Source organism: Bacillus rossius, chromosome 12 (genome assembly GCF_032445375.1).
Source record: "Bacillus rossius redtenbacheri isolate Brsri chromosome 12, Brsri_v3, whole genome shotgun sequence".
Lineage (NCBI taxonomy): Eukaryota > Metazoa > Arthropoda > Insecta > Phasmatodea > Bacillidae > Bacillus > Bacillus rossius.
This window is the reverse complement of record NC_086339.1, coordinates 23,289,199-23,317,162: the sequence shown is the minus strand read 5'-3', so window position 1 is coordinate 23,317,162 and position 27,964 is coordinate 23,289,199. Positions and strand designations below refer to the sequence as shown.

Sequence of the window (27,964 nt, the reverse complement as noted above, 5' to 3'; positions counted from 1 at the left end):
AAAAGTGCCAAAGCAGACCATTCTCACCCCTAGAAGTAGCTTCAGTAGGTAAGTGAAATGTCTTAAATTTAAGAGAAACAACTAGAGGAAGCATTTTAAAATGTTCTCTACAAAATTTTAGACGATGCGAATTTGCCATTTTTTCTTATTGAATCTCAATAGTTATTTGCAGCTATTTTAAACATTCCTTACAGTAAAAATCTTTATATTTACAGTACCCAGAACATAATAAAGAATTTAAGGACCAAGTCTGCGTTTAAGTGTTCAGAGAAAATAGAGACCAAAAGGTTCACAAAGTACTAATATACTGTATAAGCATAGATAGTTTCATTACTTACAGCACGAGTTTTGAAACTTGAATTATTTTTTAACTTCCATGCATACATTAGGAATTTGGTTTATATCTCTATGATTTCTCTTTTATTTTGCATGTACAATTTTTTAAAATAATTTTCATTGCTTGCTAGAAGCCAAAAATTTCAAAATAGCTCAAAGAAAGTTAGGGTTAGTTTTGCTACTCTCAGTATCATATTCAAGCTAGAAAAAATACTGTTATCTGGTTTAAAATAATTATGACTGATGAAACAGAAAATACGTACAACCAGCTATGGCAAGAATGTCAGCGGTATACTTTATCGTTGAAACCAGATGGTGAGCAATGATTTAAGATGAGTTTACATTTACAGGATAGTCATATCTACAGTACTAATTTTTTTTCACAGAAAATTGGGTTTGTTATCTTACAGTAGTAGTTATTGCAAATGAATTTCACAATTTTGCAACCAAGAAAATTGATGACATCAACAATGTCTGATGATCACTACATTTCATTTGTGAATGATTTACCATGAAAAAATGGACCGTTTTGCTGTATGTGTGATGTGTAATATTCAGTAAAGCCCACAAACGTACAATTTATCAGCATGAGAGTGGCACATTGTTGTATGTATTCATTATGTATAACACACTCATTGAGTTATGTTTTCTTGAATACATTTACCCTCCAGAAGCGAATGAAGTATAATGCGTCAGTAACATTGTGCGAACTTACTAACTAGTTAGGTACTTGCCAGTGCAAAGTCACACGCTGAGTCTAAACTTACTAAGTGTAATAATGCCGATTAATTAACTTTCCAATTACTTCACTCCAACGAGTAAAGTAAAAGGTCTACTTTGCTACTTGCGGTTGTGTGATTTGTCACAGATGGCTTTATAGACCACTGACTGAATCATGGAATTGGTAAGAAATTATTCTCATTTTTTTTTAATAATTTTAAAATTAAAATAATAATAGATGTTTGAAAGAAGCAAAGTCAGCCAAGAATGAAAACCTAACTCTTGTGATTGAGTAAACAAGTTTTGCTGTCGCTGGAATCACACGATTTCATCAGAATTTTGATAATTAGCATTTATGAAAGTAACCCGAGTATGATTTATCAGGAAATGATACCAGTATTTCGTAAGATAATATTATGCACTTAAGTTCCGAATTAGCTTGAAAACTCAATTTTCCGATGAAGCCCCCCTTCCACCCTCCCCCCCCCCCCAAAAAAAATAAAGGTTCACAATTTTCTCTGGGGGCTGTTCCACACACTCCCCGGGGACTCCTCGATAAAGCCAATCCTCTCTCTCCAATATACAAGGGCCCAGCAGGGTCTGGGGGCACCCACCCACTAGGTCTGACCCTGCTCGAGGTATCGCGGAGACGCGCACACATGCTGGACAACTACCGCGCCGCTGGTCAAGGATGTTTTACTGGCGAGCAGTGGCGTAGCCAGGATTTGTGTATGGGGGGGGGGGGTGTTAAGAAGCATGGCCCCCCCCCCGTATTAAAGCGGGGGGTCCGGGGTCCTTCTCCCGGGAAAATTAGGATTTTAAGGTGTAAAATAGTGCTATTTTAGCAGTTTTTGGTTCTTAAATTTAAATATTGTAATGGTAAAAGTTTTATTAATTTTAATATGAAATTTGTTTGAGTGATGAATAAGAAATTAATTAAAGATTTGGTGCTAAGGAGGGGTTTAAACCCCTAACCCCCCCCCCCCCCTGGCTACGCCCCTGCTGGCGAGGCCCGGATGATGAGCGGTGGCTTCTAGCTCGGGTTCGCCCCTAAACTCGCGACGCTCTTCTCGCCGCGTGCACATTTCAGCGGTAACCGTAACATTAGATGGCGGCGGAAATGAGGTCCCTTGAGAGATTTCAAGAATCTGTAACGGTCGTTTCACGTATAAAAAAAAATTGTTCTAGAAACAAAGTACGGAAGCAGGACATGTGAGGTTATGTTGTTGTTCTAAACACGAAGCGTACGGAAACAGGACATGTGAGGTTATGTTGTTCTAAAAACGAAGCGTACGGAAACAGGACATGTGAGGTTATGTTGTTGTTCTGAAAACGAAGTGCACGGAAACAGAACCACTGGTGTGAGGTTATGTTGTTGTTCTAAAAACGAAGCGTACGGAAACAGGACATGCGAGGTTATGTTGTTGTTCTGAAAACTAAGCGTACGGAAACAGGACATGTGAGGTTATGTTGTTGTTCTGAAAACGAAGTGCACGGAAACAGAACTACTGGTGTGAGGTTATGTTGTTGTTCTGAAAACGAAGCGTACGGAAACAGGACATGTGAGGTTATGTTGTTGTTCTGAAAACGAAGCGTACGGAAACAGAACCACTGGTGTGAGGTTATGTTGTTGTTCTGAAAACGAAGCGTACGGAAACAGAACCACTGGTGTGAGGTTATGGCGCAGAGCAGCGGCAGGCCAGCAGGTGGCTGGTGCGGCTGGAGGCGGAGTGCGGCTCGCCGGAGAGGCGCAGGACGCGCAACCAGTACGCGGGGGAGCTGGCGCGCGGCCTCAGGACCGGCCGCCTGCCGCCCGCGTTCCGCCGCGACCCCCCCGCCGGGCCCCTGCCACCCCTCGGGGACTGCGCCGCGCCGCAGGCCAGTACCCCCCGTTCACGTGCTACATTAGAACCAGGGGTGTAGCCGGGGGGGGGGGGGGGGGGTTAGGGTTTCAACCATCCCCCCCCCCTTAGCACCAAATCTTTAATTAATTTCTTATTCATCACTCAAAAAAATTTGATATTAAATTAATAAAATTTTTACCATTACAATATTTAAATTTAAGTATCGTCAGTTGGGATAACATTGGCCCCTTGAGGGTAACTTTGGCCCAAGACAAAAAAAATGTTAAACCATGTTACAACTCTTCAAAATATTTATTAGATGTGATTATACATATGTAACATATGTATAATCACATCTAATAAATATTTTGAAGAGTTGTAACATGGTTTAACATTTTTTTTGTCTTGGGCCAAAGTTATCCTCAAAGGGCCAATGCTACCCCAACTGACGGTACCGAAAACTGCTCAAATAGCACTATTTTACACCTTAAAATCCAAATTTTCCCGGGAGAAGGACCCCAGGCCCCCCCGCTTTATTACGGGGGGGGGGGGGGTGGCATGCTTCTTAACACCCCCCATACACAAATCCTGGCTACGCCACTGATTAGAACTGAACTGTTATTTCTTACCAACATATGTTATTTTACCTGAAAATACAGGGTATATTGTATAATTATGGTTACTATTTTACAAGTCCAAACTAAGCTTTATTTATAAAATACTAGCTGCAGTACCCGGCTTTGCCCGGGCTGATCAACGGGTGATATATTGTCCGCGAGTTACAGAAAAATGGATAGCGATATGTCCAGTGTGGTGGACATTAAGAAATTACACATAATTACTGTTTGTGTATCTGTGACCTATGGTTTTCTGTTTACCCATGGCGATCGGTTGAAAGGTTTAGAAGTTGATGTGCTACAGCGCCATCTAGCGGCGAGTTACAAAAAAAATGGTTAGCATAAAAACCTTCTCCATGATAAAAACACTTCGATGTGCCAACTTTCATGGCGATCGGTCAAACGGTGTAAGAGTTTATCGACATCATACATGCCAACATCCAATTATATATATTCTTATATTTCGAAATTTTGGGGCTTTCACTTTTGCGGAACGTGGATGTTCAGGACCTCGAATAGTTTGGAACACTCCATCTCGAAAGAATAGATATTTGAAATTCCTGAAATTGTCGAAATTTTGGGGCTTTTTCCCCAGAGGGGGGCGGGGGGTTCGAGGACCCTGAATGGCTCGATAACACTTAAAATCGAAAGAGATAGATTTTTATTTTTTTTTAAACTTTCGAAATTTTGGGGCTTTAACCACCTGGGGGGGGGGGGGGTTATGTTGAGGACCCCGAATGGCTCGGAAACACTCCAAATCGAAAGAGATATAAAGGAATATAAGAATGTAGGCATTTACTGTACTCATATCTACCATAATAACAATATTGACAAATAGAAAGCTTATTACCTACCTATTAATAATTATCTAAATAAATTAATAAATAACTGTATGTTTAAGAATTTACGTACATACATAATATTAAACTTCAAACTATACACACCAAAAAAAAACTAAGGATTTTGTGAAACTATTTTTTATTTGTCATAATGTTTAAAACATTTGTAGGATTTGTTTATGTATGTAAAACTGTGGTGGCAATATTCCGCTTATCCAACGGAGTATAGAAATTAATAGAGGTATCACTCCCTGTACACACCACAAATCTTTGAATTAAGTAAAAAAAAAAAAAAAAAAAAAAAAAACGCAGTCCAAATTGAAACAAAGTATGAATAACAACTAATTTGACAAAAAAAATTTATATGACTGGAATGACAATGTTAACATCCGCCTGAAATTTAATAGAAGTAGGTAGGTAAGAATATATATATATATAAGAAATTAAATGAAATTAAAACATACATAAATAAAATTATCTCACACTCAACCAAACATAATGTTTAATATAGAAATAGAGGAAGATGGCAATTACACGTAACTATTCTAATTTATAAAAAAAATCAGCTCTCCTGAAATAGTAAAATTCAAACTTTTCAACAATATATTACATAATTGATAAATATTTCTGGTCTTCGGTCTCAGCAGCCCTAAGACTCTTGACGCTCAGCAGATAAATTATAAACACTAAACCAAACTCCTTGCAAATAAGTAGGTACTGTAAAAAAATTAACAATATTGACAAATAGAAAATATTAGTAGGCCCTACCAACCTATGAATAAATTTCGAAGAAATTTATAAGTTTAAGAATTTATGTACCTACATAATATTAAACTTGAAACTATCCACACAATAAAAACCTAAGAATGTTAGTGAAACTAATTTTTTTTATTTGTCATAATACCTAAAATACGTGTGTTTCCAAAATGAAACAAAGTATAAATAATGACCAATATGACAAATAAAAATTGTACAACTCGAATGACATTGAAAACATACACGTGCAATTTAAAAGAATTATGAGTGCCCTAGGTAGGGAGAAAAAAATATATAGAAGAAATTAAATTTAAAAAATGGGTGCGTGTGAGAAGTTATACTTCTTTGGCATCATTAAAAAATAGTTTTTAATTGCATGCAAAAATATTGCGTGGAGTCCCTCCGCGTGGAAGAAGTGAAACTTCGTAATGTGGAAATGAAAATAGGAAGGGGTAGAAATTGATTTTTAGTGAAATCATAATGTATCAAATCAAACTAAAAAAATAAAGGAAATAAATTTGTAACGATTCATAGATTGATTATCAGAGAGAGAGAGAGAGAGAGAGAGAGAGAGAGAGAGAGAGAGACATATTGAATGTCTATAAAACTAACCTTTTTATGAGAGCAGATTTTCATGAAATAAATCATGAAATCATTCAACGATAAAAGCTGTTTATTTAATTAAGCGGACGGGTTCGCCCCAAGGAGAAAATTGACGCGGTGAGACCTCGTGGACATAAAGAAATGACACACACTCAATATTTATGTGTCTATGAAACATGATTTTTTTCTGCAATTTAAATTGTAATATACAAAAACGGTATTGAAAATTGAAACAAATATGGCGACACTACAAACTGTCAAGATCTTTATTTTTTTCTTACTCTCTACTTAGTTCCTTACAATAGCAAAACGTAACGTAATGGCTTGAAAGCTATTGCTCGGCAGACATAGAGGAATGACACTAACTGTTTGTATATCTATGACACACATTACATAAAATTAAGATATATTTTTTTAACCCATTTAAAATTTATTTTTTTAGACAAAAGATAGCCTATGTCCATCCCCAGGATATAATCTATCTCCTTGCCCAATTTCATTACGATCCGTTCAGCCGTTCAGCCGGGAAAAGGTAACAAACAGACAGACAGACAGAGTTACTTTCGCATTTATAATATTAGTAAGGATTTAGTACGTTTTCTAGTTTGTAAAAAAAAATTATAATAGTTAAATATTTAAAAATAAACAGACCTGGGCCCAGGGGTCCAGCCAGCCCCACCCTTGTGGGGGCCATGCCTGAACATCCTGCTGGATCCGCCGCCTTTGATTGATGCAGACTGTTTCAGTGCGAAATAATTCTCATCAAAGTATGGAGAAACATGAAAATTTGGTTGAAGAGAGGAGTTTATCTCTCACAGCATTCTCTGTATAGTAAAAATTTCCTTTAGTCATCCTCGTATATCAGCCAAATTAGACTTCCTGTTCGTGGTGGTGGTGATATAACTTATACAAATCTCCTCACTTTTATCTATTCATAAAAAAAAAAAAAAACTCAATTGTTAAATCAGTTCCTTTTTTTTTTTAATAATAGGCCTGAGACTTTTTACAAACACATTAATAATGAAACGTTTATGTTTTAGTTTTTAGTTTACAATAATTGAATTGCTGTTACGCGATTACAGCATAACATTCGCCCGTCTTCACTTGCCCCGCCCGATTGAATGCAATTTCGAAATCGGGTACAATTTTTTTTTTTTTTAATATTTGCAGTTATAGAACGTTATAACTAAAGTGGGGTTTTGATTGAATTGAATTTGAATGAAGGCCGTGTGAGGATTTGCCTGAAGTATTTACTTATATTAAATCTATACTTACATTGGCCCCGGAAGTGATATCACTTGCAGGGACCGTATCCAGACTAACTCATCTTGGCGAACCCCATCCTTTTTTTTAAAACCAACCAAATCATAACCTTTTACGACAACACCTCATATCCTCATATCATTAATTCCACTATTCCAAATATATTTTTGAGTTAAATTAGATGGTAAATAAATAGATTTATTTGCAGTCATTTCATTTTTAATGCATTGCAAGTTGGATAGTATACGATAAATACCAGTTTTTAAATATTTGACGATGTACATGATTATATTGTTCAATAAAAATAATCCAGTTCATCTACCCTCCAATATATATATATATATATATATATATATATATATATATATATATATATATCTGTGTGTGTGTATTCTAGCACTACGACGTTCAAGTAAATATATACAGTAAAAAAATTACTCTGCCAGTTTAGCGGCAAACCTCCCTCCCCCCCCCCCCCCCCCGCCAATGCAACGCCCGGGGCGCACAAGCCCCATCAGCCCCTTTTGTAGTTACGTCCCTGATCAATTGGTCTTTCCGAATTGGAAGTGAAGTACGCAGATGCTCAACTAAAGGAATTTATTATTAAATTCAGTGATCGCAGTAATAAATAATCAGTAACGGATTATTACGACCCATGGCATTCATGCTTTGTGTTGTCCCAGTACCTCCCGTGGTTCAAGTTGGTCGTAAACAGTTCCCTGAATAAACTGCGTGCATAAATAAGCACGATGAAACCAAAAAAAATTAATCAATTTATTGAATGAAACATAAATTAAAATGTAAAATTATGTATTCGGCAATATTCGTAAGAAGTATGTAGTTAGTACTATCAGAAAGTTCGTATGTGATACGTGCAAAGATAACCACAGCCATGTGTTGTACTCGTGCAGACGGCGAGCCCGCGGCACACGGCGCGCACATGCCTGGTCCCGCCGCCGCCGCGGCTGCTGCAGCGCGTGTCCGTGACGACTGTGACGCCCTCCGCCGCGCCCCCCTCCTCCTCCAGCGAGGAGGACGAGGAGGAGGGTGATGAGGAGGAGGGGGGAGGCCCGCTGGCGGCGGCCGCGCGGGCGCTGGGGCAGCGCGCCAGCCTCGCCGAGTTCCTGGCCGCGGTGTCGCCGCTCGCCGCGGACCGGGGAGCGGCGCTGCGCCGCGCGGCCGAGCAGGAGCTGCTCGAGTTCCGCAGCGCCGCGCAGCAGGTGACATCGCCTCGCCTCGCCTCGCCTCGCGGCCGCCCGTACAACAAAACAAACGAACGACACGTTGCTTTCAAAAAACGTCGCGGTTTCTCTTTCAAGTTTAACACTGGAAAGTTACCTCGAGCCAGTTCAGGCAGAGATCACATTACACATATCAGCATTTTTCAAGGACCACAAACTAATGGCAAATTAATGCGTTGGAAGTTACTTATTTGGCGTAAAAAAAAAAAAAAAACCACTTTAATTTTGCATTCAAATAATTAATAGAAATAAAATAATATAGGGACTGGGGTAATTTTTTTAATGCATTTTTTAATAAATACTCATTATTCAATATTAATACAAACACGTGTATAAAATTAATTAATTTAGTAAAATAATAGTGATAAATTTTTAATTAATAAGAATAATCAATAAATAGGCTTAATATTTATTCTAATTTGTTAATTTTAATTATTTATTAATTAATAATGTAAAAATTTATATTGAAAATAAATCATAGGTACGTAAATAACCTCAGTTATATAAAAACTTTTGAAAATATTACTGATAGAAATTGAGTTTATAAACTCAATTTATATCACTAATATTCACAATAAATATATTCTTTAATTTATATGGACCAGTATTCAATATAAATCACTAAAGTTTATGTTTTAAACACACACACACACACACACACACATATATATATATATATATAACTTTTATTTTGATGTAGATTCTTTTATCCTGTCTAAAGAAGCATAACTTCAAAATTAATACCAAACGCCAATACCTTCACATGTGAAAACTCTCCGTAGCAGCCAGTCACCGTTGATCTCAGGCATTCAGTTACAATTAAATACTATGTTCTATCAAAGCAAAATTATATATATAAAAAAATAAGCTGTAGAAAATAGTTAGGTCTTCAAAGGCGTTGAAACCACCAGTAAAACCAAACCTTTCTCATCTGTCCTCCACAAAGCTTGGTCTTGTTTGAAATCAATAATAAATAGCAGAAAAAAATACTTAAATTAATATTTAATAATATTGTCTATTAAATGAGGTTTTTTTTAAACGGTGGTTTGTTACCTTTGGATCGCATCTATAACAACTGAGGAAAATAAAATAAGTAGGTAAAATACGCTTAGTCAGTCCGTCATGTGAAATCCTTTTCAGCGTTCTGAGATTGTATCGAGCATCTGACAGCTACTCAGTGTCCATGTCGGAATGTTCGAACTTAAAAAAAAAAATTAGTTGGTTGTCTGTAAAGTCGGTTTACGGACGATAGTTTAACGTGACAACGTCATAACAAAACATTGATGAAATGATTGCATACTTTTATGAATAAAATTTAATCATTTTTTATTGAATTATCACTATTTTGTATGGATACAAAGAAGGAGTGAAATGAAATCTACAATTTAATTGATAAATTTACTTTCATTTGCACTCATTAATTCAAATACGTTTATAACTTTAACGAATAGATTATTTTAACTATAACTTTTATACACGTTTGCTATTTAACTTCTTCCAATCTGTGTTATTCTGTTAAGGACAGGACGATGATAGGAAAAGTTAGGAAACGAATGGGAGTGTTTCAAGTTTAATGTGCCTCGAAAAAGTCATAATCGATGGTCGTTCCAATAGAGTGGAAGAGAGATAGATGCGGCGCGAGCGTACAATGCATGAGCGTAACGGAACACAGCGTAACGGGACAATCTGCGAAACGGGACACTTTTTCGTGCGTGCAGCCGGCGTTCATCGATTTATTAGTAGAGACAGGAAAAATTCGCGGATTCATTTCGTGATAGGCTGAAATTCAAACATGTGTACAATTCTGCTGGTTCTGCTATTGGCTCGCAGTTTAACTGGAGCTCTCTGGGCCAATGAGAGACTATCGACCAAAGAAGCGTCGAGTCACAGGCCACCCAGTGGAGACGCCTCACAATAATTTAGTACCCAATGAACACGCGTGTTCACTTGAGAAATGCAGAGGATAATGGAGGCTATCCTAGAGGTCTTTGAATCCGCGAATTTTTTCGGTCCCTATTTATTAGTAGAGACCGGAAAAATTCGCGAATTCATTTCACAATAGGCTAAAATACAAATAGTTATACCTCAGTGCTGCTTTTGCTATTGGCTCGCAACTCACCTGGATGACTTTGGGGCAATTAGAAACACCAAACCAAAGCTTTATCGAATCACAGGCTGTTACGTTGGGACGTCTCACAAGACAGCAGACAATGAGTGGGTGACATTTGACCGAGTTTACATATAACTATGGAGTTCATCCTACAGGGCATTGAACCCGCGAATTTTTCCGGTCCCTATTTATTAGACGTCACGTCAAAATAAAATGTTGACTATCGATTGTTGAATCGCTCCGGCGACTTGACGCGGACGGCGGTGAAGTCGGAGAGAGGCGACACGAGGCACGTGGGCCGGCAGGCAGGGGCGTAGGAACCGGGGGGGGGGACAGGGGGGACGTGTCCCCCTGAACCTTTTGTGTGGTGGGGATTGTCCCCCCCCCCCCCCCCAACTTTCTAGACCGTCATATTTTTATTTTATAATATTATTCTGCCCAACTTTATTTGTAATTTCTTCACTCATTAAATTTTTATCTTAAGAGGCCACTCCAGTGTTTCAGGGGCACTACGCAACCCGCGTTAACCTCATAAGATTCAATGCTATTTTCATTTTCCTTATAACTAATTAACTAATATAGATTTCGAAATTATGCTTGCTTGATATGTAAGACAACGATGCTCTTATCAAAGCCCCTTTCTTCAAAAACGTGCATAAATTATGGTTTTATTCTAATTTTTACTAATATGCATAAGTTTATTGTCTAGGTTTGAACCATAATTTATGCACATTTTTGAAGAAAGGGGCTTTGATAAGAGCATCGTTGTCTTACATATCAAGCAAGCATCATTTCGAAATCTATATTAGTTAATAAGTTATAAGCAAAATGAAAATAGCATTGAATCTTATGAGGTTAACGCAGGTTGCGTAGAGCCCCTGAAACACTGGAGTGGCCTCTTAAGGAAACAATAATAATTTTAACATCGATGTATCCAATGGTTGGATACAAAAAACTGCATAAAAAGCGCTATTTTGCTCTTTTAAAATCAAAATTTTCCGGTAGAGGACCCCCGGTAAGAGGGGAATGGGGTTTACATGACATCAAAATCATTATTTGTCTCCCCCCCCCCCCTCCAACATGATGAGCACAGCTACGCCGATGCGCGGCAGGTGACGGGCGAGCGCGGAGCCGACCTGGAGGCGGTGACGGGTCGCGACCAGGCAGACCTGCGCCGCTGCTTCGAGGCGGCGCTGCGCGAGGCCGAGGCGAGGCTGGGCGCGGGCCGCGCGCGCCTGCAGCAGCTGTGCCCCGACTACGACTGGCGCGAGCACCGCGCCGACCCGGACTACCTGCGGCGCGTGGCGGCGACGCTGGCGGCGCGCCGCCCCCGCTCCGAGGAGGTCAGCCTTCCACCTCCCTGCCGGCCCTAGTAACTCTCCCGCTCACGGCTACCCATATACCGGGAACACCACATAAAATAGAACTGTCATAACTTAGATAACTTAGAAAGATCATAATTTAGAAACACACAACTTAGAAAGATCATAATTTAGAAACACGCTACTTAGAAAGATCATAACTTAGAAACACACAACGCAGAATCACACAACTTACAAACTTTTTAACTTAGAACTAAAACAACTTACAAACACACAACTTAGAAACACGTAACTTAGAAACACTCAACGCAGAACCACACAACTTAGAAACTTCATAACGTAGAATGTCATAACTTATAACGGTCATAACTTAGAAAATTCTAAGTTATGTGTTTCTAAGTTGTGTGTTTCTAAGTTGTGTGTTTCTAAGTTATGACAGCATCCCCCCATAGCCTTCTCGTGGTGCCAGTGTTGTCGAACAATATGGGCAATTTTAGCAAGGGGGGGAAACAATAGTTGGTTTAAGTGGTGGGGGGTGCACCATCATGTCTGGGGGATGACGTGTCCTGGCTGTGCGCAGGTGACGACCGCCGTGGCCGCGCGCGAGGCGGAGTACAGGAAGCTGTTCCACAAGCTGCAGCAGACCACGCAGCTCGTCAGGAAGCAGAAGGTGAGCTCCCGGCTGGCGGCGTGGTGGGGCGGAACCATCCAGTCCACTCAGTTCCACGCAGTCATCCCTCCAGAAGCCGTGCTCCAAACAAACAGATTTTTTTTTGGAAACAAGTTTCCAAGAAATAGTTTGTTGTACTACAGGAAAGATTTTGTAAATTTGTACAACACACAGCTATGGTTTATTTTTGCGTGAGTCCAACTCACGAAAATTAGTGCACAATTTTACATTTTAATTGGTGTATCATTCAAGCATATTTTTTTTTAAACTACGGAGAAGATAATCGAATATTATTTAATTTGCCATTGCTTTGTTTTATAATCTAATTATGAGCGCAGTTAACTTTGAATAGTGTAGGTACTGGGACAACACAAAGCATAAATGCCTGGGTAAGAATCAGAACTCAGTATTACTCCCGATCACTATTTAGTAGTGATACAGTTGTTTTTATTTAAACGTATAAAATCACAAATATCGAAATTTTACATGAATATTTCTGTTCCATTTACAAAAAAAAATTTGTGTGCATCTCCTAATTAAGGCGATTTGGGTTTAGTTAAAATCCAACGGATTTTTCGCGAATTAAAAAAAGTGACGAACGTTTATATGAGCATTTGGGTTTTCTTGAGGAACCCCCCCCCCCCCCCCAAAAAAAAAAATTAATTCCGTCAATGTGTCATTCTAATTTCATTAACTCTCATCGTATCTTTTCGTTCATATACATGTATCGAAGGTGATTACTTTGGTACGATTACATCAGTGTAAATATATACACAATATTTTTATAGACATAAGCTATTATTGGTTTTTACTGTTTGTCATAGAGAAACTACAATAATGGACAAGAAAGATGAATACACAAACACAGATGTTAAATGCATAGACAACACAGAGAATCAAGGAAGGACATTTGTCGTTGTCAGCCCACTGTGTTCGCATGATCTGTGATTATGTTCTAATTCCTTCCACGGAATTCTTTGTGCTGTACCTATATGCATTTAACATTTTAACATCGGCTGATTTTCGCATGTCTTTTTGTGTGTTCATTTTGTGTATTATGGTCATTCATCTATGACATTCAGTGAAAACCAGCAATAACGTATTTTCATAAAAAAAATGTTTCAAATAAATCTCCCCCATTGCAAAAATAATTAGAATAATAACGTAGCAATTCAGATGGTGTCCTAAAATATCACAAATATTTAAAAATGTAGAATAAATAAATAATTTTATGTTAGTATCTTATTTCTGTATCTGAAAACAACAGTAGATCTTGGGTATGGTATTGACCCGACAGGAAGATCAAGTATTTATGAGTACCACTCGATTAGAAATTATATCCGCGAAAGCAACAACTTTTCTAAGAACAAAATTCGTTAATGGAAAATCAACGCTGATTGCGTTTGTTGGGTTACAGAGAGCGACAGTGTTATGTTTTATGGAAGAATAGACACCGCTGCTCGGTCTGAACGCCTGGAGTTAGACTACCCGCTGTGCACCACAGCTGGGCGGCTGTCGGCCGCAACTGAGTTGTCTCAAAATGTTTTCCTAACCTAACTAAAAACTAAGTGTATTTGGTTGGGAGAGGTCCTTGTTTAGGGAAGACTTTAAGTGCGTCTCAGGCTTAAGCCTATGCTGGATTTTAGCCATGCAAGACGGGTAGCATGCAAGAGGATTGGCCAGCGATGGCAGAGATTGAAGCCTTTACCAGCTATTTTGTCTTGACTCTAGACTGTAACTGATTATGTTGGACGTAGGTTAAACTTGCATGAACACAAGTGTATGGCCTAGGCAAAGTTATTCGGGGTTCAGTATGGCCAACATTAAACAGGCAGGTTGAGTACGGAACAAGAAGGATGGTCCAGGAAGAAGAGTTTGTCAGGGGCAGGAGAGTTTTAATCATTCTGGGGTCGAGAGCTTGGCCCTTGCGGTCCACACTGGTGTTTGTGCGCTTCTGGATCGATACCACTTGCAACAGGAACAGCAAATAAAGACAAAGACCGACGCAGAAACAAACAGACGAACCCAACGATGATAACCCAAACATATATTCTGGCTCCCACAACGACGTCGACACAGATGAACACAGCGAAGACAAAAACATTTTATAAATTTTTGGGGGACTGGGGATCTGTTTCCGCCATCAGCCACAATCGAAGTACCCGTGTACAGTCTGTCTCGCGCTTAGTTTTCAGTACAGAGTGAATGTCCTCCACTGTTGCCAGATTGATACTATCCGGCTTGTTAACATAAAATTTATTTTATAACATGTATTTTAAATATCACTATTTGAGTTTTTGATGACCAAAAATCAGCTGTCTACTGGCAGTATTATTACAGTTGTAGTCATTATGACAAAAACAATTCAATGCTAAACACCAACGGGAGTAACTGTATTTGAAGCAGTCGGTCACTATTAATAACAATGAATTCCATAAAATATGTTCTATGCTCGAAAAGAGGCTAATTATTTTTAATATTAGGTTATACAAAGAAATTTTTGAAGAAAAAAAAACAGTTTAAACCATGTTTTTTTTCTTCATTTACTACTCTTTGGGGAAAAAAAAGGTGTACTATCAGATGAAGTTCTTGATGAAATAACAACAGGAAAAATGTATTTACAAAATTCTAATTCGAAATATTACTTTACAAAATACAATCTTTCAGATAAATTTTTAAAATTTATTCCAGCTATGAGGGTGTGTCTATGTGTGTGCGTGCTCTATGGCGTACATCTGGCAACCGGGGCACGTCGAAGCTAGCACCGCGCCGGAGGCGGAAGCGGTGCCGTCGGGGAACAGAGTGTGTGTGTACTGAGGCGGAGGGCCTCTCCCCCCTGGCGGGCAGGAGACGAACGACGGGCTGTCGCGCCAGCTGGGCAGGATCAGGGAGCGCCTGAGCGAGCGGCAGGCGGCCATGACGGCGGCGCAGAACTCGATGGACCTGGCGCTCGGAAATCTGGAACAGGACGCCGGCAAGCTGCGCTGCAGGTTAGCGCGCGCGTCTCCTTTTCGCCCCGCGCAGGGTTGCCAAACTTCACTCGGGGTGCGATCACGGCACCCCTCTATCTGTATCGCCCACCGAGTCACCACGTCTAAAAGGCCTTCTTCACTGCTGCACACCGGGAAGCCTTCTTTTCGCAGACGAGAGAGCCAAACGCCCGATCTTGCATCTTCGGTTTTTTTTTTATTTGTTCATTGTAACTCATGATAACTAATGGTCAATTAGGTTAGCTTAGCTACATTATAAATACTTTAAAACATTGTGGACGGTTCATTTGGTTAGGACAGCTACATTAAAGATACTGTGAAATATCGTGTAAACGGTTTTCCTAGCCCTGGATAGCTACATGTTAAAAAGTTATTTGCTAAGCAACCATAAAATGATTTTACAGTATTTTTTAATGTAGCTATACTTAACCTAATATAACCAACCATCCACAATGTTTTAATGCCACGCCGGTTTATACAATGAGATAGAACGGGGGGGAATAAAAGGGGAAGCCTACAACTCACGTAGTTTCGGTTCCCTGTAAGAATTTCCGAAGATTTCCGAAGTTTTGCGTTTTGGTATTAACGCTATTTCAGCCGATATATCAGAAGTTTCCAATGAAAACAAGCATGTTGTGACTGACCTAACATAACCTAACCCTTCGATTTTTTTTAAATTTCAATTTTTGAGAGAAATCCTAAATTGCACGAACGTGGTAGGGAACCGAAACTACTTCGAGTTGTAGGCTTCCCGAAAAATTAGCGAGCATGAACTTGGGGGAACTTGGGGGAACTTGGGGGGTGTGGCTCTCTTGTGTGTGGAATGAAGGCTTCCCCCACTCAGCACACCGCCGCGCGGGCGCGTGACGCGGGCGGACGTGTCGCAGGCGGGACGAGCTGGCGGAGGAGGTGGCATCGCTGTACGTGGAGCTGGACCAGAAGAAGAACCGCCTGTTCGCGTGCGACGCCCTGTGAGGGCGGCCGCCACCGGAGACCTCCGACCCGCCGCGGGAACTGCGCCCGGCGTGTACTCGTGGAACGTAAATAAAACCATACTTCAAACGCCAGTTTGTACTTCATTAGTAGAGCCACGGAATTTTCGCGCATTCGTTTAGCCGCAAGCTAGAATGAAAACCTCCACACTGTCACACTGTGTTCATGATTCGACCGCAGTTATCTGGACACGCCCCTCTACGACCGTGAGCCAACGATGTCCAGCTAGGAGAGAAGTAAGCGAATCAGGTAGTGCAAAATAACAAGGATAAAAATGTTCTCGCTAATAAATCAACCAATGGGAAAGTAAACATGGGTCGAGCACACCTATAACTTTGAAATTTATCCTGAGGCCAGAGGAATCCGCGAAATTTCCGGGACTCTATTCATTACGTAGAGACCTGCAAAATTCGCGGATTCATTGACCTCTAGGATAGACTCCACATTCCTTTAAATACTCGCGGAAATGACACCTGCTGATTGGCTACTGACGCGTGAGACGTCTCAACTAGGCTGTCGTCCGTAATTCGGCACTTTCTTGGTTTAGTGTTTCCCATTGGCTCACAGTTCCCCGGATACAATGTGGGCCAGTCGCAGAAGCGGTACGAAGGTGTAGTTGTTTTGACGCTAGCCTATCGCGAAGTGAATCCGCGAATTTTGCATGTCTCTATTCATTAGATTTCACAAGTGGAGCAACACTGAGAAAATTTCAATTTGCGTTGCGTTCTGGGCCGCACACAGTGGGGATGTATGGCGCGCGCGTTGTGCCGTTGAGAAAAATTTGGGGTGAGGAGGGGCGGGGGAAATATAAATAAAGAGTAAAAAAAGATTTTGTTTTTAATTTTTTTCATTTATTGCCCCCCAAGTACAGGTTAGAAGGGCGTCCTCTTGCTTTTGAAAAAATCGTGACTGTGAAACGGGTTGGTAAACGTAAACGACAAAACTGTGTTTTATGTAAAACGTTCTGTGAATTTGAAGTTTTCTGCTTATTGGTGCTTAATAGGCCAAAATATGGGCAGTATTCAACATATACAAGCAACTTATACTGAGATGACATGTCGGTTAAAACCCACGCCAACGCATTCATACCCCTCAAATATCCGCCCTCTCCCCCCCCCCCCCCCCCCCCCTGTTGGAATCGTACAGATTTGCGGCCCCTGCTCATTAACGCACAAAACAGGTTGAATTCCGAAAACAAATCCATCCCCCTTTGTAATTCTGAAATATACAACCCCCCCTTCTGTTTTGAGCTGGATACGCCCTTGGCCAGTGTCCACGACGCGAGTCAGGCGCGTGTCATCGACGATGCAGGCGGAGCGAGACTGCGACGGAAGCTCTGGCGCGGTGGCAGCACCGTCGCGGCGCGGCAGTGCGCGGGGGTCCAGAGGGGGAGGGTCCGGGGCAGGGAGGTAGGGGAGGCGCCGCTCAGAAGCCAGAAGCGCTCGGGCGTCACTCGCGATCGCGTCGCGCGCCCCCTCTCTCAGGAGGGCGAGGCACGACGAGGCAGCCATGAGGATGGCCGCGGACGTCTCGGCCGACGCCGACGCCGACGGCGCGCCCCACCTGTCGGCGCCGTGGGAGCACCTGCTGAGCAGCACCGTGTCCCCGGCCGCCGCCGTCGCCGTCAAGATGTCGGTCAGCGAGGAGGCCGACGAGCCGCCGTCCGCCGCCGCCGCCGCCGCCGCCGCAGCCGCCGCAGCCCGCCGCCAGCAGAACGGCGGCCTCATGGGCACCTTCCACCGGCACCTGTCCTTCGGCAGGCTGTCCTTCACGGGCAAGAGCGAGTCGGGGTCGCCCCTCTTCAGGTCAGTAGGACGACTCGCTGGCGTCTTTACAAGCTCCGCCTACAACTTTGCTCTCCCTATTATCCTTCCATCACTTTTATAACCGAACAAACAACCACAACACGTCAAACTTTCTTCTCACTTGCGTAGTGTATTTCTCAAAGCAGACTTTCCTTAAAATAGGCAGGTCGCCAATTTCGACTGCTTAAAAAAATAACAGCCAAAACATTACGCCGCCCGCTTAAAATGAATATTTAACTTTTGAACTGTGCTTCAAGTCCGCGTACAGCTAGTTAAGTTGGCAACACTGGCTCCACTGCGGCCTGTGAGCACGTGTCTATACTGCAGTGGTTCTCCTTAACCTTACACCACAGAGAAAAAAACATTTTTGTGTAATTTTACAAAAGATTATCTTTTGGAAGCTGGTTATTTTTGCATATATGAAATACGTTTCTCGACATAATACTAAGTATTTCTTACAAAATTGGTGCATAATATTATATTTTAATTGATGTTTCATTAAAGCATGGAAAAAATAAAATATCCAAAATTTTGACTTTATTTTGTTGATCATGATTATTATGTGCGTAGTTAATACTGAAAAGCTATTCAGCTAAGGTTTACAAATAACTTGAAATATTGTAGTTACTGGGACAATACAAAGCATAAATACCCGGGTAAGAATCCGAACCCAGTATTACTTGGAACACTATTTTGTAGTGCTACAGCAGTTTTCATTTAAATGTACAAATTTACAAATATCTGTAATATTACATGAATATATCTGTTCCATTTGCAAAAAAAAAAAATACAGTCAAGGGCTACTCTGATTGGTATTTTATTTTCCATGGACCAACCATTTATATACTCTATTTGGAATGTTTTTGATAAAATCTTTATCATCTGATTGATAAAAACGAGGTTGATGACGCTTCAGCAATTCGTTGTAAAAACCAGGTATGAAGGATGAGCTTGCTGGTCGTGGAGAGTTTTAATATTTACGTATATTTTTTTCAACCTGAATATTAACATAATTTGCTAGGAAGTACGTCTTCTATTGTGCCTGCGCACAACCAGCACGGATCTGATTGGCGTATGTTACAAAATATGACTAATGACGTTCCCCTTGCTAGCCTGCTGCTCAGCATCTGCCTGCAGTGCAGCAAACACAAAAATTCGGCCCTCTGCGACACATCACGTCACAGCAAACACACTAGAGACTTATACCCGACAGCGCCGAGGTTTTTGAATGGAGACCTGGTGTCGTCACGTCAGTCCGATAGATGGCAGACGATATTCCCAGCACGAACAATGTATCTGTTTAATACGTGTGATACTAACATTATGACAACGAAAATAACTTTATTTTATCCTAAAAAAAAACCTTTTCAATCATTATATAATTATTTGTGGGGGGGGGGGAGGGGGAATCAAACCTCCAGCGCTTTAGATTTACTAAATATAAGTTTACCATGTTTTACACCTGCTAATATAATATATAATTACCAATATATTAATAAAATATTTATGTAGGCACACACCTTGCACTAGGTTAAATTTACACGTTCTCCCTTATGTTGTTCGTATAGCAGAGCCGTAGCCAGGATTTTGTGAAGGAGTCTAGTATTACCGTAATATTATTTTTTATGAGTAAGTGTACTTTTTAATTGAATTTTAAAAGAAAATTTATTATCACACAAGAACTCCAAAGTTTACACATACAAATTTAAATAATGATTTTGCTTGAAAAAAAAACCTGAACATTTTATATTTTGAATTTTTGTTTAATTACTTTCAATATTTCGTTCTTAAGTCAAATGTTTGATGATTTTTGTTAAAATAAATAATACATACATATATTAATGTTATTAAATACATATAACACACATGCCAAGTTTGCTTACAGTAAATATGGATTAAGTATGGACTACGTGCGAACACAATTCCTGTGGCTTTCGTGCACGAAGCATGTCGGGCTATAATGGGACAATGGGGAAGGAAATACACTATTATAGCCCACAAAGGATTATAGTCTTTCCAAAATGATCTCTCTGTAACCTTATGTGGCTAAGTTTCTTATACTGTCTTTGTTTTTGTTTTTTTAAATTTTGGACGGGAAGGGTCTGTATTCCACGGACCTTCTACCTGGCTACGACCCTGCGTGCAGAGACAAGTGTGCTTGGTAGCAACACAGCAGTCCGGGGTGACGTCATGTGTGACGCGGACCAACAAAATGGCATAATAATTGGCAGCAGCACGTAGCAGAACGGCCGAGGAACATCCTGTGGGGTGAATGGCGCCCACTGCTGTCAGATTGACACTACCAGGCTTGTTAGCATTTAAAATGTTATTTGGTGTAACGTCGTTAATAAATTATAGCAGGTTTCAATGTATTTATAATTATACTATTTTTGCGTATGAAAAAAAGCATAATTTAAAAACAAATTTATTTTTTACTTTCCTGTAAAGCTGCTCAAATGTGACAAGCACGTTAGGTTCTGATTAACAAACAGGTGTCCTGCCCGCAAAATTTTTAGTCTGTTTGATGCGTCCTCGAATAATTTATTATTTTAAAACAAAGTAATTTCACCGTGAGAAAAAAGTGTATTAACTTAACAAGGCAGGTTTTAATATCAAATTTGTACAATGGAGCTGTTATTTAGCCGGTGGGTGTTGACCGTATCACATGGCTACTTTCAATTTTACGCCCTTGTGAGTTCAGGTTTTATTAACATTGTGGGTTTGTGGTATATTCTCTCGTGCATGCACTACCTTCACTTAAAAAAAAAACGTCATCCAATTTTAAAGTAAAATGAAGATACCACTTTTTAAAAAAAAAATGTCATTTAATTATGAATTTGGGTAATCTGATTTGTAGAAATACTAGGGGCTGAGTACAAATACAAATATCCACCTAACTCTTAGACCGAGTGAATGTGAATATAAATAATGGATTGAGATACAGCAGAATATATAAATAATTTTGCCACGACTTCTGTAATTTGAAGGTAAATATTTTGTACCTACACGCTGTACTGTGGGCCGCTTCAAAGAACACACACGATTAATCACGTGTAGAGGCATCTGGGGCACAGTCTCGTTGTGAAAATAGCGCATCTTGGATTTCACGTAATGGTATCAGCGGTAGAGCGGGATCATCCCTCACTGATAACTCCGAGGGTCTTTGGTTCGAGACGCTTTCAAGGCGTATTTTATAATCCATCTCCCGCTACGCTGTGTAGCAAACGGCGTGGAGTTTAATGTATTTGTAAAAAGAAAGTAACTCGCATGTTCATGACATGTATTTTAACAACACGAGCCATAGATAACACTTGTATTACCCGAAGGGAGAGGAGTGGAGGAAAGAACAAAAAATTATAACAACAAATTCCTGAAAAAAATACAGGTTGGTTGTCAATGTTTAAAAATTTTGTAAGCAAAAAATATTGTTCAACAATTAAAAATATATATTTTAAATAACTGGTGCTTCTCCTTCCGTGTATTGAGACGTGACTATGAAGCACAGGTGAAATGGGTTAAGCCACCGTCAGTGGTTTTGCACGAACAAAGGAAAAGGAGCTGTAATTAGAAACATTATAACTAATCCTCTCAAATTATTGTTAAAATGTATATATATTTAAAAAATTGTTCTTTCCTTTGTTATTGTTTATTATTGTATAGCATCACGGACACTCCTTCCCGGATAAGAGGCGGGAAATACGAAAAAATGCCTCTCTCCCCCTTGTTCTGAACTGTATACGCCCTTGGTTTGAACTGTAATGTTTTTCCTTAGCTATCATTAGTGAATGAATGAAACGAAGCCCAACGTATCGTCAACACGGAGATTATTAAAGACGACGAAGGGGTGTTGAGAGAGAACGGGACATTGACGAAATTAATTTGGTTTGGGGTGGGGAGGGGGAATAGGAGTACCCCGAGGAAACCCACCCACCAGCTCACAGCAACGTCCGCCACGTGTCCCACTCGCGAAGTAATCCTAGGTTCGACCCCTGGTGGGAGGTGGCACCAACTTAAACTGCCGTAACGTAACAAGTCAAGATCGTATAGTAAAAAAAAATTCTGTGCTATCACAAAAGATTCCTTTGTAAACCAGTTCCAAGAAATAGTTTGTAATACTGCATGAAAGATACTGTAACATTTTACAGACATGGCTATGGGTATTTTTTGCCTATATGAAATACTTTTTTCTAGATAATACTGAGTATTCGTTTATCAAATTAGCGCATAATGTCATATTTTAAATTGATGTTTCATTCAAACATGAATTTTTAAACCATATAAATGTAATCAAATATTCAATAATTGGACTTAATTTTGTTTTATTATGCTTATTAATATGCCCAGTTGTTAATACTGGAAAGTTATTCAGGAAATGGTTTGCAAATAACTGTAACTACTGGAGGTACTGGGACAACACAAAGCATAAATGCCCGGGTGAGAATCCGAACCCAGTTTTACTGAGAACACTATTTTGTAGTGATACAGTTGTTTAAAGTAAATTTTCAAAATTACAAATATATGTAATTTTTATTTATCTCACTTGAGGTAGGTTTTATTGAGTCAGTAGCTTTATGTCACTTTTATTCTAAGAAGTCACTTATTTAACTTTTTTTTTGTTTTAGTTGCTATCGTTGCTGATCCTGTATTTTTTTTTTTATAATTTCCCCTTTATTCTTGATACGTCTACGGAACCTGTTTTACATATTTTTGTCTTGTAGACATACAATAATTGGAGTTTTTACACTGTCCTTATGTTGCTAAGCAGTTGTCGTCTGTACTGTGCCAATTGCAATTAAAGTGTACAAAATAATTTTTGGTACCTACTATGTAACTTAGATCGATTCTTAATTTCTCTTTTTTTTTTTGTCTTGGCATTTCACACTTGGTGACTTTTTTAGTCACTTATGGGTCACTTATTTTAATGGAAGCTCACTTTGTCGTCAATTAAATTTTTTTAAAGTCACTTCTGTTCATGTTTTATGAGTTCTTGGCAGTTAAAAGGTTCTTGTAATGTTAAAAATATTATTGCGTAAATAATTAAATGTTGCTTGACATCGTTAGGTCGCCGTCGCAATTAAAGGTTATAGAAATTAATGAATTAAAATCTTTATATAATTTTGTTATTATTACTTAGAATTCTACAATCGACACGTTTTAGTTTGTTATGCTTATTTTTTGTTCAATAAAGTTAAATAAGTATAAACATTATATTTCAATGTGGTCGGTCGCGCAATGATTAAAAAGAGAACGGAAATTTATGACAATTTTTTGCAAGTTTTATTGTGCTTACCACTCAGTGAAAAATGTTGAATAATTTCGTCTATTTCCATAAACTTGTAGTACGTTGAGCTACCCAAAGAAATCAGATTATTTCACATATTTTACGTTGTTTCTCTTATTACTATAGGAGTCAACTTTCCCGCACTGTAGCGGTTAATGTTTTTTTTTTTTCGACCGATCCTATCGGCCCGATCGTAGTTGTGCGAGCGAGAGTTTACCTAACACTATGGGAACCTTCCCCCAAAACCCTCCTCCCACACCCCTCGTCGCTGATGAAATGCCATCTTGAGCATCGGTTCCGTACACGATGTGTCTTTCTCGGACGTCAATAACTCTTTCCGTTCCTACTAGTCCTTACTGCTAAGTGCGACGTCTTTTGTGCACGATCGTTCTTCAACTTCATTCGATCTCTCTCTCTCTCTCTCTCTCTCTCTCTCTCTCTCCATTCATCCCCCTGCCCATGCGTGATGCATGGCTACTCGGAGGAACTCCTGAAGTTTCCTCTCTTTCCTACCGAGGCGAAGCCGCGGTAAGTCACACTGGTTCACAACACGAGTTTTTATTACGATTCATATTTGAATTACTAGATATTGCGAAATTTCGCTGATTCACTTCGCGATACGCTGAAATACAAACAGTCAATATTATCGCTGCTTTTGCTATTGGCTCACAACTCATCTGGAGGAGTCTGGGCCAATGAGAAACCGTCAACTGGAGCTGTACCAAATCCCAGGCTGCTACGTTGGTTACAAAAGAATCCTTCGGAAACCAGTTGCCTGGATATAGTTTGTAACGACCACAAGAAAGACGCTGTAACTTTGTCGAACACGCGGCTACAGCGCTCGCCGTAAGCCGGGCAGTACTGCAGTCTAAGCGTGGGACGGCCTGTAGCGCCAACACACCCCCCTGGCCGGGCGGGCCCCATAATTAGGTCTGCAAACAAACAAGAACTGCTGGGAGATAGGCGAGACCGCGCGAGAAGTGGGAACTCCTTGCGTCGAGGGTGTTTGCGCAGCGCTGTTTGCCGGCGCGTTATCGGCGCGTCGCGCGGGTCAAGCTCCAGACCTCGGCGATCACAGCCACAGCGGCCGTTATCAGCGGCGCGAGATAGCTCGGGTGCCGAGCTCATCGACGCTCTGGTACTTTCAATCAAATCTCATTAGTCCTAAAAAAAAGAAAAAGAATAAACTATAATACGATCTTGTAAAAAATACGCACCAATTCATAGTGTACGTCAATTTACGAATTATTATTTTCAACTATTTTACAATTTTTTTCCGTTTAAATTTCGAAAAAAAAATAATTCGAATTTGGACAATTGTATCCATACAACCAAATTATACTAACAGCCTCAGTTGCATTAAACGAAGATACATCTGAAATTACTGCAACTAAAGTGTATGTTTGTGAAAATGCATTTGCAATGCATGTGAAATTAATACACGTGTCAGTGACCCAGCTGCGTCAAAGGCAATTCTATTTTTTTTTTACTTTTATACGTTATGGGTTTTGCAGAGTAAAAAATAATGCATTCTAGCCAGTTATTGAACTCATCGCTTTTACCAGTTCATTTCATTATACTATTTTTTCTTCTTCTGAAAAATAGGTGTTGATATTTTTGCGTACCAGGATATGAAAACATTCTAGTATCTGGTACACGTAGGGCGAAACTATGGTAGACGTACCAGATATCTGACACGTCTGACAACACTGCATTTTAATAATGTTCGCAGGCTTTCACGGCCATTGTCTGAAGTAGCTTGGCTTCTGGGTTGTAGCCGTGTCCTTGGCGAATAATTCACCGACGTTTCGGTCGACATTGCAGTCGCCATCATCAGGGAGCAGTAGGGCGACTGCAATGTCGACCGAAACGTCGGTGAATTATTCGCCAAGGACACGGCTACAACCCAGAAGCCAAGCTACTTAACACTGTATTTTATTGTACCACATCTTGAGTTGCGTGAAAGAGAAGAGAGCGAGAAAGGAAAGGGGAAAAAAATGAGCGAAAGAGATGTTTCTCGCCTTTCAAAGAGATAAAGATATTTCTTGCGGAGAGTAACTGGTAGCTGCGGACAAGCTCGTGCATTCACTCGGCGACAGGACGAACGCTTTCACGTTCGCGTCTCTTTTTTCTTTCTTTCTTCAAATAGGGCAGCGGGCTATCCCGATCGTTGCGAGCAGACTAGTTCAGTGCGGTCGCTCTGATTCGCTGGCTCACAGCTCTCGGTTCCGCGAGTCAAGTCCAAGAATGGTCTACTTTCCTTGCTGTTCGCTTCCAATCGCTGTGTTTTGTTTGGTCGCTGTAGCCTCAACAAACAGTGGAAAATACGAAAATGAATATCATAATTGTAATGTTTCGTTTGATTTAAACTAAAATAGTAAAACACATAAAAAAATCTTTCTACGCAAAGTGATTTATGAATATAGAATTGTAATATAATCTAAAAGCAAAACTTTTGTGATAAGACGTACACATTTCACTCGTTTGCTGATCTGGCGACGCTAACTTTGCGTGTAAGGTTTTTATTTGCCAAAGAGTTTAATGGCGGTTCAATGGGAGGGAAGATTCGCCCTCCTCCTACCAATAATTCCCTTAGAAGTAAATAAAAACTAGAGCTATAGCAAAAAATTACCTACTTCAGACCACATCTGACTTTCGAAGTTTGTAAGATCTTTTTTTTTGTAAATATGTATAATTTAAACCATTTGTATTGCAATTTTTTTTTTTTTTTTAGAAAACAGATAAATCCATAGTTTTAATAGTGACTTTTCAAGAGGCCAGAACTGCCTTAAAAAAGGCCTTTTAGGGACTAAACATTTTGTGTTTTAAGCTTAAATGATTTTGTTTGATACTGAATTAACCTTTTCAGCTAAGGTAACTTTGTAAATATTGATCAAGTTTAAATTCAAATAGTCTACAGTTGCTATCACTTAATTAAGCTTAGAGGTTACCTGATATTGTTTAAGAGGTTAGAGAACTGCTTCACCTCACGAGTAGCCATATTACTTTTGTCTATTTTTCGATTTGATTTTATGGATGTAGAAGTATTCTTGTAATTGTAAATGCTTATGTTTGAGGAAATACAAGAATTAATTGGTAAATTACACAAGTTAAACTGGATCTACTATAATAAGAGGTATTAAATTACATACCCAAACTTAACTCTCCATCCCCCCCCCTTTTTTTTAAAAACTATTTCTCAATATTCGATAAAAAAAAGGGGGGGGGGGGGGTCGCGATCGGAAGTATGGTTAAATTAACACATGTTATAACACTAAGTATTTGTTAGTAAATTTGGTTTTTCTTAAACGACTGACATTAGTCTGTAAATACTTCTTACACACAAACCTTAATGTTATTGAGCTGATTTTAACATTATTATATAATATTATATTTGATTAAAAAAATTAAAAATAATTCGAGTGACCAGATTCAAACCACGTCGCTTGAGGTGAACAAGCGCGCGCTCTGCCGCTGTGCTACCGAGCCCGTTGTAGTTTTGCAAGGAGAATATTTATTATAATGGTAATGCCAGTCCTTTAATGTATTTTTAAATTGTGACTACTTTTTATTCTGACTATTTTAGTCCACCCAATATATTCCGGGATAGTGTCACTATCATAAAGTTTCATTTGCCACACCAATACTTTTGGTACATGTATCCTAATGTTTACGAAAGTGACTAAACATGGGTTTATGTTGTTCTACGTGGGTCAGCCATCTTTATATTTTCACGAAATTACTCCTACCAAATGCCGTAGAACGAGAGCTAAGATGTTTACACACCAAAAATTGTACCAATGATAAAAAAATATATATTTTTTCAATTAAAACCCTGTTTTGCGCAGTTGTGAGTTATCTTCTGCACTAATTTGGATGTCGGCGGACTATAAATCCAAATAAAATAAAACGAACGGAATTTAATCTATTAGAACTCTACCACGGTGGGGTGGGCAAACTTTGCCGTCGTAATCTCACTCAGCCCGCGTGAGTACATAAGTTCAAGCTTCGCCCAAAGCTCTGGTTCAAGGTCAACGTTAACATAACCACCCGCGGAATGTTCGTTTGATCCATTTGAAAGCCGTAGTCAGAACTAGGTCAGAGGTTTTATGTTCGTGAGTTCATTCGACGACAGCGGTGCAGCTGTGTTTGAAAGAGGTTTTGCGAGAGAGAGAAAAAAATTCCATCTCGTTCCAAAAACCGTGACTGATGTGATGTAACGGCACCCTGAGTTTGGCGGCCATTGTGAATTATATTTCGGTTCTTGACAATATGAGTTGTCAAGTCGGGATCTATTGCTCTTTGGTTTTCATACCAGTTTATTATTTAAAGTCAATTGTCACTGCAAAATTAAAATCTAAAAAAAAGTATATGGTATGTTCTAAATAGACACCGTGCGAATGTGCTTCTGTTTTTAAGGAGAAACAGCTGCCAGTTTATAATTGTGTGTCATAAGTGAACATATATTTCATATCTTGCTCCAGTCTTTATGAAATTATTGTTTAAATTGCCGACACAGCATTGGTTAAAAATAATTTGAATTGAAGGTCAGATCCGAAAAAAAAGGCTCGTAA

At 39.6% G+C, this 27,964-nt stretch overlaps 1 protein-coding gene across 2 annotated transcripts in view; it reads left to right on the top strand.

Moving 5' to 3' along the window:
- Nucleotides 1–16,270: 16,270 nt before the first annotated feature.
- Nucleotides 16,271–27,964, top strand: part of LOC134537705 (ATP-sensitive inward rectifier potassium channel 12-like) — a 302,579-nt gene continuing 290,885 nt past the window's right edge. Inside the window, exons 1-2 of one of the 2 annotated variants that reach the window (XM_063378430.1) lie at nt 16,271–16,351; nt 17,789–18,109. In XM_063378430.1, coding sequence (XP_063234500.1) covers nt 17,814–18,109 — 296 coding nt within the window. In that variant the 5' untranslated portion in view covers nt 16,271–16,351; nt 17,789–17,813. Of the gene's footprint in view, nt 16,352–17,753; nt 18,110–27,964 lie in introns of those variants that run through there. The other variant, XM_063378429.1, reaches the window with a different exon arrangement.